The 18,642-nt window shown below is 46.0% G+C and overlaps 1 protein-coding gene across 8 annotated transcripts in view; it reads right to left on the bottom strand.

The window, feature by feature from the left end:
• Nucleotides 1-8,166: 8,166 nt before the first annotated feature.
• HIPK1 (homeodomain interacting protein kinase 1) overlaps nucleotides 8,167-18,642 on the bottom strand; it is an 89,572-nt gene continuing 79,096 nt past the window's right edge. For 7 of the 8 annotated variants that reach the window (XM_029574000.1, XM_029574003.1, XM_029573996.1 and 4 more), the window contains one exon: nucleotides 8,167-15,428. In XM_029574000.1, the coding sequence (XP_029429860.1) occupies nucleotides 14,934-15,428 (495 nt within the window). In that variant the 3' untranslated portion in view covers nucleotides 8,167-14,933. The remainder of the gene's footprint in view (nucleotides 15,429-18,642) is intronic. The other variant, XM_029574004.1, reaches the window with a different exon arrangement.

The following is an 18,642-nucleotide window of genomic DNA, read 5'->3' as shown; positions in this document are numbered from 1 at the left end:
AGAGCTGGTGCAGAATATTCTCATGAAGTCTTGCAACTTAAGCAGGAGCTGGGGGCAAGTAGGTGCGGCCTCTGGAGGGTAGAATGACCCAGAGCTCTTGCATAGTTCTTTGAGGAATATGTATCAAAGATCCAGAAACTTTACTTTGAAGGCATTTCAATTTGGCTGACCCATAAAGTCAGCTAGGACAGAATACTGGATGGTGTATGGTGATAACAAAGAATGCAGTCACACACACATCATACTCACAAAGACATTGGTCCACCATGTTCAACCGTCTGCCATGTCCTCTAGTCTCGCTTGCGTCTCAGTCTCTGACTGGCGGGAAACATTTCAAACACAAGACACAGAACACTGGCACCCACGCGACAAGCATCCTCTGAAAATTCCACTGCAGGCCAGGCTAAGCATGGTAAAGACACAGCCGCTTGCTAAAAATTATCCCCGCTACGAATGAGCTGTCTTGGATGAGTCTTGCAGGGGCAAGTCTGATCTGGTATCTGTGGAAAAGCCACAAGAAGTTAATGAGAGGTGCTTTCACCTAGAGTGGGCCAAAGACCAACACCTCAAACAGCATCCATTCGCCATCAACACAGGCGACCCTTGTAGCAGTGAAAGCCATTAATGCTTGTTCACCTGTGGAGACCTTAAGTGCAAAGTGTCCACACACAGACTGGCTCAAGCTACGTCCTTGTGTTTCGTGGGCAGGGGAGAGAGGCAGAAGGATTTGGGGGTTTGCCCAGGTTAAGTGGTTTCATTTGTTGTGGATCTTGTTCAGCACAATGTTTCCCTTTGTCATCACCAATAACTGGCAAAGGGAGACCATCCATCCTCGCTGGCATTAACCATTCCTTTCTCCTGCGGTACTTCGGAAGGCATTTCATTTCTACTGAGAGCTTTTTGAAACCCAAGCAGATTTTCATAATTTAGGAAACAGTAGGAAGAACAAACAGTCCAATTACTAAGAGTCAGACAAGTCGCATTCCAAGCAGACCTACAGCATATCTTGCTACTTAATGCTAGAGCGCTACTCCGTACATACAGATAAGAGACAATCCTTGCTCTGTGGAGCATACGGTCTCCTTCAGACACACAGATGAAACAAATAGCAGGCTTCTGATTGCTAAAATAATCTCTGCACTGCAATAGGAGTGCCAGACATGGCAAGCGAATGAGAGAGGGGCCCTGCATGAAAAGGCACACGCTTAGCAACCAAGTGCAGCACATTACAATGGGTGCCAGCTTACTTAGGTCTTTCCATGGTACCGGCACGTTAGATATCCCAGTTCCATGCTAGGTATGAAACGGAAGCTTACATAGTTTTTAAAGCAGGGGTCTTGCAATTGCAGACCTCAGGGTCTACTTTTCAGAGTACCCAAAACAGGCAAATGAACTCGGCTCTTGGACCAAATGCCCTGCAGCTATAGCTGATGAATAGTCACTGAGCACATTCTGAAAATCAGACCAGCTTAGGCCCTTGAGGAACCTCCGATCTTGACCGTTGGAGAAGTGCCGTTGCACAATCAGAATTCACTCCCTGGAGTGCCTCACCGCCGTTACACAATGGCTCAGTGTTGATAACGTTTTGCTTGCATCTTCTCTGGTCTGTGCTGACATGGGATTTCACTCGTGCAAATCAGAGTGCAGTGCTTGCTCGGCCTTAGCTGTCAGCCAAGATCACCTGCCAGTTTTATAAACACACAGCACAGCTCGTGATGTAATGGTGCATGAGGCATTTAAAAAAAAAAATAATAAAAAATATATATATATATATATATATACCAAAGGTTGCTTTTTTGGCTTTCCATTAACCTTTAGGTGTGTATATTATGAATATCAAAGCAAGGCTGGTTCAGAGGGTCCCTCAGACCCCCACAGCCATGGTATAACAGCACCACCTAGTGTTGACATGGAATAGAAACTCTCTCAACCTGAAAAAGGACTTTTATATAAAACTAGCATATACTGCCTGGCCTTGCTCAGGTTCTCTGATCCATAAGGAGCTATACATTTTAAAACTGAACAAAAGTGACAATAGTACATATTTGTTTGATTTTAAGTGTTACAGGAAGTTTATGATGGTAGACTAGGTTGGGCACCTGCCTATTACGTGCCCTGTGTAACTCTTGTGCCCTGTGGTGAAGCCCACCTGTGTACCTATCACCGCCTAGTCTACACTCACACCGGCACTTTGGCACAAATCTAAAGACTATGGGTAGTGTATAAACCAGTTTATTACTAGAGCATATCAATGCAATACAATACTGGTGCTTATTGGAATACCCCCAGTCTCCTAAACTCCTCTGGCTGGGGTCCAGCTCTGCAGCCACTGCCCTCAGCCCCCTTTTTATCAAGATGACGTCTCTCCGTTCATTGGTTGGACCCAGTTGTGGTTCTTTGGCGATTTTGTCCATCTTTGGGTACAGAAGGTGCGCCATAGGTTGCTTCTCTACTCTATTTGGTAGAGGGGCCTTGGACATATATTAAGGTCTTCCCCGAATGGTGTGCCCGAGGCAAGCTGCCATGTCTCAGCCCTTATTGGGAAGATCGCTGCTGATAGTGTGGTTTCAGCATTTCCGTCTTCCTTCTCTTATACTTTGCAATGCTGATGTTACTGTTTTCTTGAAGTTATCAGGAACTGTCAGTTTTACATAAAGCACCTGTTTATTCCACTGGAAAGGTCCTAAGCTGCATCGCTGTTGTGTTCTTTTAATATTGCAGCTTAATAGCGTTTGAATTTAATATCTACTCTGAGTGGCTTATATTGGCAGGAGTTTTCCCTAACCTTTCCTACCTCTCTATAAACGACATTGACAGTTTATTAGACATCTCTCATTGCCCAACTTTAGAAAGCACTAAATAGCAAAGTTACAGAGGAATACTAAAAAGCGCCGGTTCCAGTACAGATCCCTGGAGCACCGTGCTATTTACCATCCTCCACTGGGAGAACTGACCATAGTCTTACTGAAGTTTCCTGGGTTTTTTTTTTTTTTTTTACCCAGGTCACAATCCACAACAGTGGCATAGCCATGGGCCACCCTCTTAGGGCTCAGGCTCCTGTATCTTGGGCTGCCTCCAGCAGCTCCCATCCCACGGCAGCTGGATCCAAACCCACAGCTGCTGAAGGGGTCTGTGTGTATGAGTGGGAAACTGTGCATTTGTATGCCAGGGGGAGCCTGGGTGCATGCGTGAACGTGGGAACCTGAGACCGGGCTTTGCAGGTAGAGCACATTAGCAAAAGCACCTGGTGGTGCTTGGGTTGTCTTGTTTACAACCTGATATACATTTTCAAAACCACAAGCAGTAGAAATCATTGGGTAAGCCAAACCAAACTGGTTATCGAAAAGCAGAGGCTATGCTGTTCATGTGTTTTGAAAATTGTACATTTAAGAACTGGTCCCTCCTGATGCAGTTTCCCGAAACACGGTCCGTGGCAGGGGACCGTCAGTTTCGTCTGTAAGATGCAAATTTGCTTTGTTTGTTGAATCCATTAAATGTACCATCATGAACAGCAAAAATCTGGATAAGTGAAGTTTGTTCCAAATCTCTGCATTTTCAAAACCAAGCAAAAGTAATTTGGTTACTCTCTTTACTTCCAGATGTTTGGTCTGGCAAGATAACGAAGCTCATTACCCAAATAATAATTGTGGCAAGATATAAAATAGGATTATGTACCTACCTCATCTACACTTGTTTAACAATTATGGACGGTGTGTTATATGGTAATAAGATGACTACTACTTGCAAAGAACTTCTCCTGCAATTGTCAGCTATATGGGATCCATTTTTGAAGTGGCGAGAGGAACAGTTAAATATAAATTCCTGTCTAAACTGGGAGTGGGAAGATAGACAAATTGGTCATACTGATTGTGTATTTATGTATATAGTCAGTTTTACAACTGCACAATATGGCAGGCTATTGTTGTTGACTTAAAAGTTAAATAAAAAAAATAAACCCAAACAAAAGTGGAAGAGATATTCTTGTAATCTATCAACAAATTAAAAGAAGAGCTTGTATGTGTGTAGGTGGGGGTGGAGATAGGGTGCTTGAGAGAGAGGGCTTCGCAGCCAGAGCATGCTGTCTGAACAGTGCATCTTCCACTGTTCAGGTCGCCACCTGGTGGCCACAGACGTGACAGTGTGACCGACCAATATAAGCTTTTTATATATAAAGATAATGATTATATTTCACTGTGGGATTTTCCCTCAGATTTTTCTCTTTTATATTGGAAAAAAAATACTTACCTGATAATTTCATTTTCCTTAGTGTAGACAAATGGACTCAGAACAAATGGGTTATGCTTCCCTGCCAGCTGATGGAGACGGAGTCAAATTTCAAAGCCGATGTCATCCTGCCTACACCTCTGAAGACCTCAGCCCTTCAGTATTCTCTTCAAAAGCCACTAGGAACATACTATTGAAAAACCCTGATTAAAAACAGATAACTATACTCAACCAAACACTGAACCCCAGTAAGAATATAGATCCCTGATCTAGAGATCGATATCCACTCCACAGGCAAATCCTTGGCAGTCGGGAGTGGGATGCCGAGTCCATCCGTCTACACTAAGGAAAACAAAATTACTTATCAGGTAAGTATTTCTCCATTTCCTAGCAGTAGCCAAATTAACTCAGGACCAATGGGATGTACAAAAAGCTACTCCCGATCGGGGTGGGAGGCTGCCCGCAGTCCAGTTAACACCGCCCTTGCATAGACAATCTTTTCAGGCCTGTACACCCAGGTGATAGAACTTGGAGTGTGCAAGGAAGACCACTTCGCTGCTTGGCAGATATCAACGGGAGACAGCAGTCCAGCTTCCACCCATGAGACTGCCTGAGCCCTAGTGGAATGAGTTTTAATCTGAGACGGTAATGGCTTTCCTGCCTCCATATAGGCTCCCATGACCACCTCCTTAATCTAGTGAGCTATGGTAGCGTGCAAAGCTAGCTCGCTCTGCTTCCTTCCACCATGAAGGACAAATAGACTGTCCGTCTTTCGGACCGGTTCTGAAACTTCCAGATACCGCACCAAAAGCCTACTGACATTCAAATGACAGAGGAGGCAGTATTCTTCCATGTCCTTGTGCTTATCTAGGGATGGCAGCGAAATGGACTGATTCAAACAAAACATAGAGACTACCTTGGGCAAAAAGGATGCAACAGTATGAAGCTGTAATGCTCCTGGCGTCATCCGGAGGAACAGCTCCCGACACAATGCCTGTAGTTCAAAGATGCAACGTGCCGAGCATATAGCCACCAGGAACATCTGTAGATGTATTTCCGCCCATTCCATAAGGAGATCTATCTCCTGTGACACTTGCTGGCTTTTGGTTCCACCCTGGCAGTAGATATAGGCTACCGTCATTGTGTTGTCTGACATCACGCAGACCGCTTGACCCTGGAGTCTGTGGCTGAATTGTAGACACGCCAATCCGACTGCCCGGGCTTCCAGGTGGTTGATGTTCCAGAGGGCCTCTGAAATGTCGAGTTTCTGTAGGGGCAAAAGCGTTGGAAGCCCCTGGATCGACCCCTCACAGGCGAGGGGTGCCTTAACTGTTTTCTCATCTTCTGATAGCTGGGGAACTGGAGATTCGCCCCATTTACCGGCCAGCTTTTCCAATTCGCTTCGGAAAAGAAGAGATCCCTTAAAGGGCATCATTGTAAGCTTTGCCTTAGAGGTTGCGTCTGCTGACCAATTCTGCAGCTATACCTGTCTTCTGGCTGCCACCACTAAGGCCACTCCTCTGGCTGAAATATGGACTACAACTGAGCCTGCATCAGCTAAAAAGGTTGGCAGGTTCCATATCCACTCTGGAATTCACCCCTGAGTCATCCAACTCCCGAGAGAGAAGTAGGCATGAACGAGCTACCAGGGCACAACAAGAAGCAATCTGTAAGGTCACTGCTAATGCGTCAAAGGCCTATTTAAGGATGGACTCCATCCGTTTATCATGTGCATCTTTTAAGGCTGCTCCTCCCTCCACTGGGATATAGTTGTTCACTTAGAGACAGCACAGACCAGCGTATCCACTTTAGGGGGAATGCACTCTCCCTGCCGGATCAAGTGGGTATAGAGCTTCTAACGCTTGTCCCCCTTTAAAACTTGCTTCTGTGGCATCCCATTCCAGGTCAATCAACTCCTGGATGGCTTCCAGTACTGGAAAGTAGCAAGAGGCTTTCCGTAGGGAAATCAGAATGGGGTTCTTCTTTGGTTCCATCAGAGTGCACCCCAGGAACTCCCAGCACCTTCAGGGTTTGGGAAACCAGGGCTGGCAAATTGGTATCTATGGAAAAACCGTAACATGGTCCGATACAGTTCTAAACCAGGGGGAATTTCCCCATCTTCCAAGGAATCTGTATCCTCCTTTTCATCCATGCCATCTGGGTCCCTGTCAGGAATACCCTTGGTGAGGCGAAACGTGCCTTGAAGTCTGCCAAAAGGACTGGGAGAGGGAGGGCTTACCAGCTGAGGTTCTGTCTGGACAGGGGCAAGTGAAGTAGCAGACTGCGCCTGTATGAAGGCTTGAAGGCCCTGGAAAAATTCCACCCAAGAGAAGGCAGCCGGATTCATGCCTAGCCCAGAAAGTACTGGGGTGCCGCTGAATTTCCCTCTCCCATGGATGACCCAGTCCTGGGGATACTTCCAGTTAACGCTGTGGCTAACCAATCCTCTGAATGGGACCTCCACCATCTGCTAGAGACAGAGAAATACCTACAGTATCTGAATGTAATCCACTTTGAAGCACTGAAAAAAGTGCAAAAGCGGAATATAAAAAAAAATAAAAAATAAAAAAATAAAATAAATACTGATGAACTGTAGGTGGCACCTTAGGATATCGGGCAGAGTCTGTTAAAACTTCTCTGTCTCCATCTGCTGGAGGGGAGGCAAAACCCAGGAGTCTGGACTGATCCGGGTACGTACAGGGAACCGGGCTTAGCAAAATCCAGGGAGGCCAACTCTCCCTGGGCTTCCTCACAGTGCTGACATAAGTTGGAATCCATGTCAGACTATGAAGTCCTAATATGACAAGCAGCGCAGAGAAAGGCACTTATGCTTCTTGGCAGTCAGAGCATGGTGGTAACTGTGTTCTGTCGGCTCGAGCTTAAAATTTTATGCGCACAGATTTCAGGCGCCTAGGCGGAATGCGGTGAGGCGCATGCACAGCCCCTGCGCCCGGCTTCACCTGTATTCTGTGCTTAGTAGGTTGTGCGCATAGCGGGTGCGCAGAGCCAACGCAGTGCGTGTACCGATGTTCTATGGAGGGCAAAACGTCATACACACAAGATGACGACGCTGCAGCCTTCCATCTGGTGTGCAGACCAAGCCTAAGGCAGGGCCTAGCCCACCGGGGGGCCGCTCAACCTGCTTGGAAGCCCACTTCCCCTTACCCCAATGGGCTCGGGAATGTCAGTACGGCACGCCACGCTAGTAGACTGGAGGAAGTTTTACTGAAACTCCTCCAAATGTCTCTGAATTGGGAGGCAAATTTTTTTTTTTTTTTACTTATCTGGGCTCAGCACTTACCGGCTGAGTAGAGACAGTCTCCGGTTGTGGGGGGAGAGGGCTTTGGCTGTCACCACCACGCTCGGCTTCCTGCACCCGCTGCCTTTCAGCTGCTTAGGCAGCAAAGTCCACGCTGGGAACTGGCTACCGGACCCCAAGGCACACTTCTGAGGGATCTCAGAAATTGCTTCAAGAATTCTCAATTAGGGGAGGGACATTTAGGTATCACCGCAGGAGAGCGGGGCTCAATTTTTTCTCCAATTTAAATGTAGGATTTCTCCTTCCAGAAAGTACAGCAATCCCCATAGGGAGAGGTACGTCCACCATCTGCTGGAGACGGAGAAATACTAAAGGGCTGAGGTCAACTGCAGGGGTGTATCTAGGGTGACATCAGCTTTGAAACCTGACTGTCTCCATCTGCTGGCAGGGGAGAATAACCCATTGGTCCTGAATCCATCTGGTTACACGCTAGGAAAATTAAATTTCATCCAATCCCAACAGCATGTCGCTTTAAAATCAGGAACTCCTAATTTTTCTTTTTTTGGCGTGGAGAAGGGTGGAAGTGTTTATGATGAGAATAAGATGTAGATATTCCTAGCACACAGGCACACCATATAAAGAAAAATGGCAGCAAAAGTGAAAAAGCGACATCACCACCATAATACAGAAAATTAATCCATTTTTATTGATGCATTGCAATTGCCCTACATTTTTGCCTTATTATGTAGAAAATACAAAGCTACTTTGTAAAACCAAAGACAAACATTGAATCCAAAGATAAACAGCGTTTTCACAATGGACCCTTTTCCCGTATAGTTAGTATTAAATTTTAAATATCTATATTTTTGTTTGTTAAACTGGTTACTTTACAGACCCATCTAAGTAAATCCGTATTGCAAACAAACATCCATAATTCCCAGAATCTACCTGTTCATAGCTGCTTTAAAGATAAAAACAAACAAAAAAAAAAAAAAAAAAAAAAGAAGTTAACCACCATAAGAGGGGAAAAATGAAGTTTAAATTTCACACAGTAACTAGCATATCAAATACACGGAATAAACGAAGCAGACCCACCACTGCGATGATTCAAAGCCAAAAGAGAATATTAACATTACACAGAATGGGCTGCTACACATTGTGATGCACATTGCAAGCAGAATGCAAAATCCCACGTTATATAAAACTTCAACAAACGACATAAAACAGACATGCAGGATTGACCGCTAGCTTAGGAAAAGTAAAATCAAAAGGTTAAAAAAATAAACCAACCCCTGTTGACATGAGACTGGGTTTTAATGAAGAAGGCTGGTTGCCTTCTCTGGCACAGGTCCAAGGGCAGAGTTTAACCCTTGGATCCTACCTTTACCGCTGAATACTGGCAGTAGAAGAAGCCTAACTTCCGGCATTAAAGGGATAAAGGTGGCAGCTGAAAGCTTTTTCAAATTTAAGACCCCTCTACCCCGAGTTCCATTTCTGAATGGGTTTGGAATGCTCTTCATTGGCCCCTCCCTCTTCTTATTGCTGGGGCAGTCTTGGTTCTGTAGCAGGGGGTCCGTTTCTGCTGGGCTCATGCAGATCATCCAGGGCACAGAAGGTACTGCACGTCAAGGAGCTGCCAGGGTGAGGAGGGTAGGGTATTTCGGCTCAAAACAAGGGCACGAACCGATTTGACGGCTTGACCAAAGACAGTCGCAGCAAATCAGAACGATCCGAAAAGAAGGGGACAAACCCAGAATCATTTTCTAGCTCTTCAGCCTTGCGTTTGACTTTCGGTAGTTATTCAGGAGTCCGGGATGGTTCTCGCTGTTCTCGGACCACGTGGCTCTGCTGAAGAGATTTCCCCCTTCTTACAGGGAAATCGGCAGGTCCTGCCTAGCTGTTTCGGACACCTTCTGGCCACTCGACATGTAGTGAGGACCTTTGCTACACGTCACAAAGCTACCTGAAATCCCACCATCTGACTTCCTTTCAGCCAACCAGGACAGCTTGCAACCCACCTTAGGAAATGTACTTTTCACTGCCAATTGCCGAGTTCTACTTTAAAAACAGATTCAAATAAAGCCCAAACTGGAAAGCTGTACTGATACTGGTGTGTAAAAGTGACCAGTGTGGGATCATAACCTCCTGACCTTTTCCTGGCATCTCTGATGGAAGGGCTACTCGTCTACGCTCAACACCTGGCCCCCAAGGATGCTTCACCAAAATTATCATCCCGCCTATTAAAACCAAAGGTAGGTTAGCACTGTGTGTGTGTGTGTGTTTTATTTATATGTACGCACATATATATGGGGAAACTAAAGCCTGTTTCCAGATGAGTCAACAAGGAAAGTTTAGAATGTGCAAGTCTTTAAAAAAAAAACCCAGCAACTTCCCCTAGTCTGCCTTTAACGGCAGCAACGTTAACCTTCTCAGCTACCTAGGCCTGGGTCACCATCCCTCCTGAAGGTTTACATGTGAAATATCTTCTAGTAAATGAGCAGTGCACATGTGCCACACCGTACCTACTGCTGCCCATGTAATAAAAGGACAGAACACGCTGCGCTGCCTCAAGTGCACGGAGGCTCTGCAGGGCACCTCGCCAGCTGCCAGCGATGGTTCGGAATCGGAAATGCAACTGAAATGGGGTCCAGAGCCACGAACAAAGCCCTCAGCCGGATTTCACCAGACGCCTTCTATATGGATCTGGGTTCAAATCTAAATTATGCAAAGTGATGCTGCTTTTCATATTTTTATTTTATCGGATTTACTAAGTAAGTTGCACTGGCAGTCGCTGACCAAGGTTTAACTGGATGTGCTAACATTTGTTGTCTGGCAAAGTTTTGAGAAGCACGGCCCCGAGGGGGTCATGTAATAAGGGCGAAAGGGGGTTAGACTCAGGAAATACTGCTTTACAGAGAAGGTGCTGGATGCATGGAAAAAACTTCCCCAGTGGAGGTGGAGGAGACCAAGACGGTATCTGAATTCAAGAAAGCCTGGGATAAATACAGGGGATCTCTAAGGAAGTGATGGGAATTATAAGGCTAAATTAAATAGGAGGATGGGCAGCCCGGATGGGCCATATGGACCCTTTCTGCCGTCACATGTCTAAGTTAACAATACCATGGAAACCGTATAGTGAACTTTAATTTAGCATTAAATTGCTATATTATTTATAATACACCATTGATCTATGCAGCTTTGCACACAGGGAGGAAGTCCATGAAGAGGAGTGTTAAATAAAACATTTATAGCATGAGAAAACCACTAACAATATCCCCAGTAAGCTCCAAGTCCAAAGGAATGGGCTGAGCCAGGGCAGCTAGGGACCTTCCAATTTCTGTAAGCCAAATGGGACCCCATGCCCAGAGATGCAATGGAGCAAAACCAGGAGCAGCTCAGCCCATCCATGGTGTCATGAAGCCACCTGCTTCTCTTATCCTAGCCCGAAGGGAAGGGAAGAAGGTGTAGCATGAATCAAATGCGGGTGAAAGGTCTTTGGCAAACAGAGAAGGAGTGACTTCCAGAGATGAGCTGGGGCAACAGGAGAGTGCGAGGAGCCCGACTGAGACATCCTTGGAGGAAACAGAAGGAAAACCAGCTCAACGTGGCAGGAGACATCACTGATGGGGCGAGAGCAGTCTCATTCCCTCAGACCGTGCCAGAAACATGCAACAGACAGCAGAGGCAAACAAACATCTCGTTTTCTGACTAACTGAACTACGGTGCTTCCACTAACAGTCAGACATGTTCAAACATCTTTTCATTAAAGGAAGCCGCGTGCTTGCACAATTACCAGTGAAGCAAACGCTCTCCATAGCAGGAGAGCCAATACAATAGAGATCCAGGGTATAATGTTGTATTAAGAAGCGATGAACCCAATGCACACTACTGAAGTACTGAACAATACAAATAAGTATTTATATAAAAACTAACTCTTAGCACAAGCAGAAACACATTAAAAAAAAAATTAACAGGACGTACATTTGGCCACACAAAACGTTCTAACACCAATGCTGTAAACTATTTAATTGCTTTTTTTTTTCCATTCTTACAAAGCCTAAACTTTATAGCAAAAAAAGGTCAACATTTAGCGACTACCTTAAAACCAATAAAAGGAAGGAATGCTCGAGCACAGCCGCCCCTTCTCTGCCATGTGCTCCTGGAGATCTTTCCAACGCACTAAGCACTCAAAATCGTCTCCCACTGCCAAGTCCAGCCGCTATAGAGCTACTTGTTTTAGTCGTCGTAAAATGCCAGACAGCCAACTCCACAGCTTCTAAACCGTCGTCTTGGTATGGGAGCTGGGAGGCATTCCCTAAATGTGTGTCTTTATCCTGCACGGCGGACAAAACGGCAGCATTTCGGGGACGCTGCAGATCCTTGCTAGGCCAGCAGCCATTTTGCTCCACACTAAATACCTGCAGCTCTAGAAACGCCCGGAAGGCAGAGCCACTTCAACTCCAGGAAACCTGAGGAAGCAAAGTGCTTCTCCCCATAACATTGGCAGAGCCTCTCCCTATCATGTTCCAGATCACTGGGGCAGCCCGAAAACCAACCGCTGTGCGCTAAGCTTTCTTTGGTATAATCATTTTATCTACTTACATTATCTTACAAGGAGGGTCTTCTAGGAATGGAGCGGGCATGGGAGGAGAGAGAGACAAACAGGAAAAAAAATTGCACACAAATTGAGACAACACAAGTAAAAGAAAGGAAAATGGCTTATGTATAATAGGTTAAATATTCTGATGCATTTCCTTCGTAAATCCCCAATTCATGGGTAAAACATACCTAACAGTTTCTGTGTCATTTTAAGGAAAAAAAAAGCTTTCATGAACATTGCTTAATTTGGAACCAAACAAAAAGTAGCTTTTTTCTGTTGGCATTGAACACGAGAAGGCGGCCCTTTGCCTACACGACGCGACACTACTCTTGTGACTTCGCAGCTGGGTGAACGGCTCGTGTTTCGGGAGGAGGAGGGCTTGCTGGTCTCCTAGAAAGCAAGCTCACTGTAAACGCTAAGAAGTTCTACGTTAGCATTTAAGGCACTACAAGAAGGACTTACATCAAACAATTTCTTCACCATACATACCTGTGCAAAACAAAATCAGAACATTATCCTCTCTTTGCCTGCCCCCGCATAATGCGAGCCTGGCCCTTAATATTTTCAGTGCTACTGTGATAGGAGCGAACACATATCATCTCACATACATTCCAACAATTCATTTTGGTTTCAAAACAGAAAGGATGCATTGCCCAAGAACGCTTAACAGACAAATACCACCTACAGAGCTTCAAGTATAATCACCACTACAGTTTGATTACAAAGACAGAACAGGCTGAACTGAAAGGAAGGTTTGCTCGTTATATTCGAGTTAATATGTACATATTCAATCAGATGGAAAATATTAAAACGCCACCATTACAAAACTTTCAAAATAGTTTTTTGATTCAGTAATAAACTTTAAAATCTGTTTTTCTTTGCATTCCCCACATGCACCTATGTAAGTCCATAAGCACTCAGAGCTTGCAGCTCGCTGGTTGAAGTTAGAGCGCGTGGTATAAAAACGCAGTTTTAAAGTTGTGCGCTCCTGAGAATGACAATTCAAAAAGTCTCCCAAGCTGTTCCTGCAGGAGGATCAGGCAACCCAAAAGGGGTAAACACCCATGTGCGTCTGCTGAAGGGGACCTGCGCTCTGAATGTAAATAAGAGATCTGTGCTTGGGTTGGTCTCTGCTTCTGTACCTGACACCTAATAAGCTAATGCAGGTTCTGTGCACTGACAACATCGAATGCACAGAGAGCACGTTTCAAATTATGTCACTAGGTTAAAGATTTGGAAGAGCTATACAATTCTAATGATAGTCAATGTACTACTGAGTGAGCTGGTGGAGGCTGCTAGACAGTAGATCAGATAAACATCTAGCTAGGGTTATTTAAGTAACCGGTGCCAGAATGGGTCCTCAAGGTCCACCCAACAGGTCAGATTTTTACACTGGCCACAAGAAATAGGCATGAGATAGCTGCACCAATCGTGAACATACATCACCCTTAATCATGGCGGCTATCTCGAAGCCGCCTCTTGACATGGCTCTAGGATTGCCTTTCTGTACCAGCAAGATAAGCCAATAGTGGATTCAAGTCACAGGGAAGGCCATATGCAGGCAACTCTCAGCTCTCTTTCTTACCCAGCGAGCTTTCCCTTTCGGTCTACGAGAGCAACAGTCCAGAAGAAAACCACCCCACATCAATAACCAAGAACACACACACCAGCGAAATCATCTTGACACACATGGCACTTTGGTGACCTTGTGCTGCAATGCAACACAGGCCACAGAAAACTAAAAAATACTGATTATTCTTGGGATTATTTTTCTGGCCAAAACAAAATGGTAGTGACAGAGCTGCTAAATGGGGCTCTCTTTAGGAAGTCTCGTTGGACTGCTCCCAGCAGAAACGTTCCCAGCTCTGTGGCATATCGTGCGGACCCCAATTTACAACAGCAAAATGATGGGCAGGATCCCAGCTGCAGGGATGATTCTGCAAAGACCCCCTGGAGCTCAGAGGGGAAAGCAGAAGTTTACTCAATAAGCGAGCCTCCCGAGACGCAGAGCTTCAGCCGTGCTTCTGGGAAAGGCTCAATACTGAACTGAAACCAGAAGCCTATAAAAACTCACTGAACATCAAGCAGCTGCCACCAAGTCCACCATGATGTCCCCCAAAAACCTAGCACTCGCCTACTACTCTCTACAGGCCAGTCCAAGCCTCGAGCCAATGACATTTTAAGCATACAAACCAGCTTTCTGCAATTATGAATAGCAGGCTGCGCTCTGAACATTGGTTAGCCGCCTTTCTTCTGGTTGAAAAGTAGGATTTTTCTAGTATAGACGATCTCTATATGGCTTGACAAAATACCTAACGGAAGCAGGCTTGAACGACCCAGCAGAAAAATGGTGGCAAGTCACTATAGAAAAATCACACTTTATAAAGGGGGCGGGGGCAGCAGCTACCTATGTTATAGAATAGAACGGTAAAGTATTAAAAACAGAAACACAAGGGTAAAAAAGTAGTACTAAAAACTTGAGCGCTTTAAATTGTACGGTGGGGATGCATCCCCAACCACGGAGGTGTGAGCAAGTGCATTAAAATAGGGTGCTGGCAGTCCGTCCGCCATTAATAAAGGGGGAAAAAATATTGCAATTAAGTTTGTGAAATAGGGCTGTTCCAAACGAGTTAAAAGCGCTGGTAAAATTACGTCCGCAGTCCAATTGTAGAAGTCTGGCTGCAGAATGCACACAAAGCTCTCCCCCAGTAGCCTGTTATCCTTTACTGACGGACACCCTGAAAAGGCAATCACTTCAAAATGAGAAACAAACACTGCAGCAGTCAGCAGGTCAGAGCGGCTCCCTCCTCGCTCAGCGGAGTCAGAGTTAAAGTGGCAAGGCTCGGAGGGCTATAAATACGAGTACTGATTGATGTTGGTTGGGCTCAGGGGGTATCCAGTGTAAATTGCTGATCCTCTGGAGGCGCCAATGTACGACTGCGTGGCAAACTGGTGTGGGTACTGGGCGGGAGCCACATTGGCCGAAGTCAGCAGGCCGGGACCGGCGCTGACCGGGACTTGATGGACCAGAGTACTAGGGTGGGCGGCATAGGACGGATGCCTGGTAGGGCCCTGAGGGGAGAAAAGATGGCCGATGGAGGTGGTAGAGCCCAGCGTTGCGGCGGTGGTAGGCGCGTAAGTGTACATGTGCGGCTGGCTGGTAAGGTGCGTGGTGGCCGTGGCCGCCAGGTGGGGGTGGACGGTGGAATGCAGCGGGCTGCTGTGCTGGAAGGTGAACGGTGCCTGAGAAGTCGCTGATGCCAGGGGCGCGACGTACGCTTGCTGTCTGCGTGGAGCGGGGTTGACGCTTCTCTCTTGCGAGGCCGGCACTGCCATCTGCTGGTTCTGTGAAGAGGAACGAGAAGAAAGGGCCATGAGAAGACCTGGGAGGCTGCACTGGGCTGCCTGGTACCTTATCCGCGGCGCTATGCTGCAGCCCATGCTATGAAGCACAATACAGCACCACTTTTTTTTTTTTTATACTAAATTGTTTTTAATCAATTAATGTATATTCTGCCTTTTGTAACTGGTCAGCCACTTCAAAGCTGGTAACATTCAGGGACTGCAGGTATTTCCCCATCCGCAGAGGGCTCACAATCCTAAGGCCTGATTTACTAAGGCTTTTCTCCCATTCTCCGTATGGGGAAAGCCCTTAGTAAAACAAGGGAGGCAATGGAGAGGGAAGTGACTTGGCCCAAGGACAAAAGGAGTGTCAGCGGAAATCTGAACCCTGGCTTCCCAGATTCGCAGCTTGCTGCACTAACCACTAGGCTCATTCTAAGAAAATATTTACCTAGTCCTATATCCCCAAAAACGTAGCATCCAGGTCTTTCTCCTCGAAAGTACAATGCAACTTGTAAGTAATAATGTTACTGTTGATAATATAATTCCGTGTACATACTGCATGGAAAGGAAAATTGATTTTTACCTACTAATTTTCGTTCCTGTACTACCACGGATCAGTCCACACTCCTGGGTTTATACATCCCTGGCAGCAGATGGAGACAGAGAAAGCTTCACTGACACTGCTTCATATTCCCTGGTGCCACCTGCAGTTTCTCAGTATTGGCCTCTACCCAAACAAAAAACACTTGAAAAAAACTTGTAAAAAAAAATAGCCAAAACATCCTAAACAAAATTTAGAAAAAAAAATCTTAGACTGTACAAGAAATTTATAGCTGAGCGGACGACTCTCCACCTCCATAAATCGGGCGGGTTCTGAACTGATCCGTGGTACTACAGGAATGAAAATTAGCAAGTAAGAACCAATTTTCCTTTCCCTGTACGTACCCAGATCAGTCCGGACTCCTGGAATGAACCAAAGCTCTTTACTTAGGGTGGGACCTGGAGAGTCCCGCTCGCAAGACACTTTCGCCAAACGACCGAGACTCCGGATCCCCACCATCCAAACAGTAGAGCCTTGTAAAAGTATGCAGCAACTTCCAAATAGCCGCTCTACAAATTTCCTGTGGTGAAACCAACAGGGTCTCCGCCCACGAGGCTGCCTGAGACAGTGTAGAGTGAGCCTTCAAACCTTCAGGCACCTGACAGCCTTTGAGTCAATAGCCTCCTTAAGCCACCTCACAATGGTAGCTTTGGAAGCCTGGGTACCTTTCTTCGAACCACTCCATAAAATGAAACTATGATCAGATCTCCTGAAATCATTTATTACCTTGAGATACCTCAGCAAAACCCTACAAACGTCCAACAGCCTTAGCTCCCACACGAGGCGTAGAAGCATCCAATTCCGGAAAAGCCAGAAGCTCCAATTTGATTAACATGAAAAGCCGATACCAAGATAAAGCCTGCAACTAAGATTCTCCTCGCAGAACAAATGGCTACTAGGAAAACGACTTTTAAAGTCAAATCCTTAAGTGTCGCTTTGCGGAGAGGTTTAAAAGGTGCCTCACAAATCTCAGTGAACAAGATTAAGATTCCAGGATGGACAAACTCTCCTCACTGGAGGGTGCAAATTCTTAATCCCGCCCCCCCCGAAGAAACCTAACTACATCGGGATGAGAGGCCAATGTGCAACCCTCAACTTTACCTCGTAAACAAGCCAGAGCCGCTACCTGTACTCTGAGAGAACTGAAAGCCAGGCCTTTGATCAAACCTTCTTGAAGGAAAAATAAAATCTGAGACACTGAAGATCATTAAGGCCTGTACACCTTTAGTTATACACCATGTCTCAAAGTCCTTCCAGACTCAGACATTTTATTTATTTATTTATTTAAAGTCTTTTATATACCGATGGTCGTTCGCACATCGCATCGGTTCACAATGAACAAAAACCTATGGGCGGCACCCTTACATATAACCGATATTGACATACGACAATGAAGTAGACGTCCGTCTAGCTTGCAGAACAGTAGTAATGACTGCCTCTAGGTATCCTCTTCGTCTCAAATGCCGCCTTCTCAAAAGCCAACTGCTAGACAAAAGTGATCTGCCTGGTCTGAAAATATGGGGCCTTGCTGAAGACATGAAAATGACTGAAGCATAACAGTCCATCCACTGCCATGCTGACCAGGTCCTTGAACCACAGCCGACGTGGCCACTCCAGGGCTACTAACACCACTTCTCCCGGGTGTCTCTCTGTCGCAATACCTTGCCTACCAGAGGCCATATGTAAGGTAGAACCCCTTGAGGAAAAGGTATCACCAGAGCATCGACTCCTTCAATCCCATATTCCCTTCTTCAACTGAAAAATCGAGATGCCTTCGCATTGAGACGAGTCGCCATTAGATCCACCTTGGGACAGCCCCACCTTTTTCGGATGAGCTGCATTGCTGACTTGGACAACTCCCGCTCCCCTGGATCTAGCATTCTGCAACTTAGAAAATCTGCTTGGACATTTTTGATCCCTGCAATATGAGATGCCGCTATCTGAACCAAGTGCTGTTCTGCCCAAATAATTAACTCCTGAGCCTCCTGGGCCACTGCTCGACTCTTGGTTCCTCCTTGCTGATTGGTATATGCTACAGTCGTTGCATTGTCCGACAATAACCTCACCGAGCTGCCCTGAACCAAAGATAGAAAAGCAAGTAACGCTAACCGTATTGCTTTGGTCTCTAAGCAATTGATAGACCAAGAGGCTTCTTCTGCTGACCAAGCACCCTAGGCCGACTGTTGCTGGCATACTGCCCCCCAACCAGAAAAACTGGCATCGGTAGTAAGAATTACCTGATCCAGGACCTCCAGATCGATACCATGTACTAGATTGGACATCTGCAGCCACCAAGACAGACTGTCCCGCGCATGACCACTGAGAGACACGGGATAATGAAATTCCTCTGATAACGGATTCCACTGCACTAACAGAGCCCTCTGTAGCGGGCTTATATGCACAAAGGTCCACAGTACCAACTCCAGCATTGAAGCCATCAAACCCAAAACCTGCAAAAAAATCCCAGGCTCTGGGTACTTGCAATGTTAACAAGCGCCAAACTTGCTTTTGTAACTTGCACACTCTTGCCTCAGTCAGGAAGACTTTGCCTTTCCTTGTGTCGAACAGAGCTCCCAGATAGTTGAGAGTCTGAGACGGAATTAGGTGACTGCC

This window comes from Rhinatrema bivittatum, chromosome 12, assembly GCF_901001135.1.
Source record: "Rhinatrema bivittatum chromosome 12, aRhiBiv1.1, whole genome shotgun sequence".
Classification (NCBI taxonomy): Eukaryota; Metazoa; Chordata; class Amphibia; order Gymnophiona; family Rhinatrematidae; genus Rhinatrema; species Rhinatrema bivittatum.
Note: the sequence above shows the minus strand (reverse complement) of the source record. Positions and strands in the feature narration are given on the sequence as shown.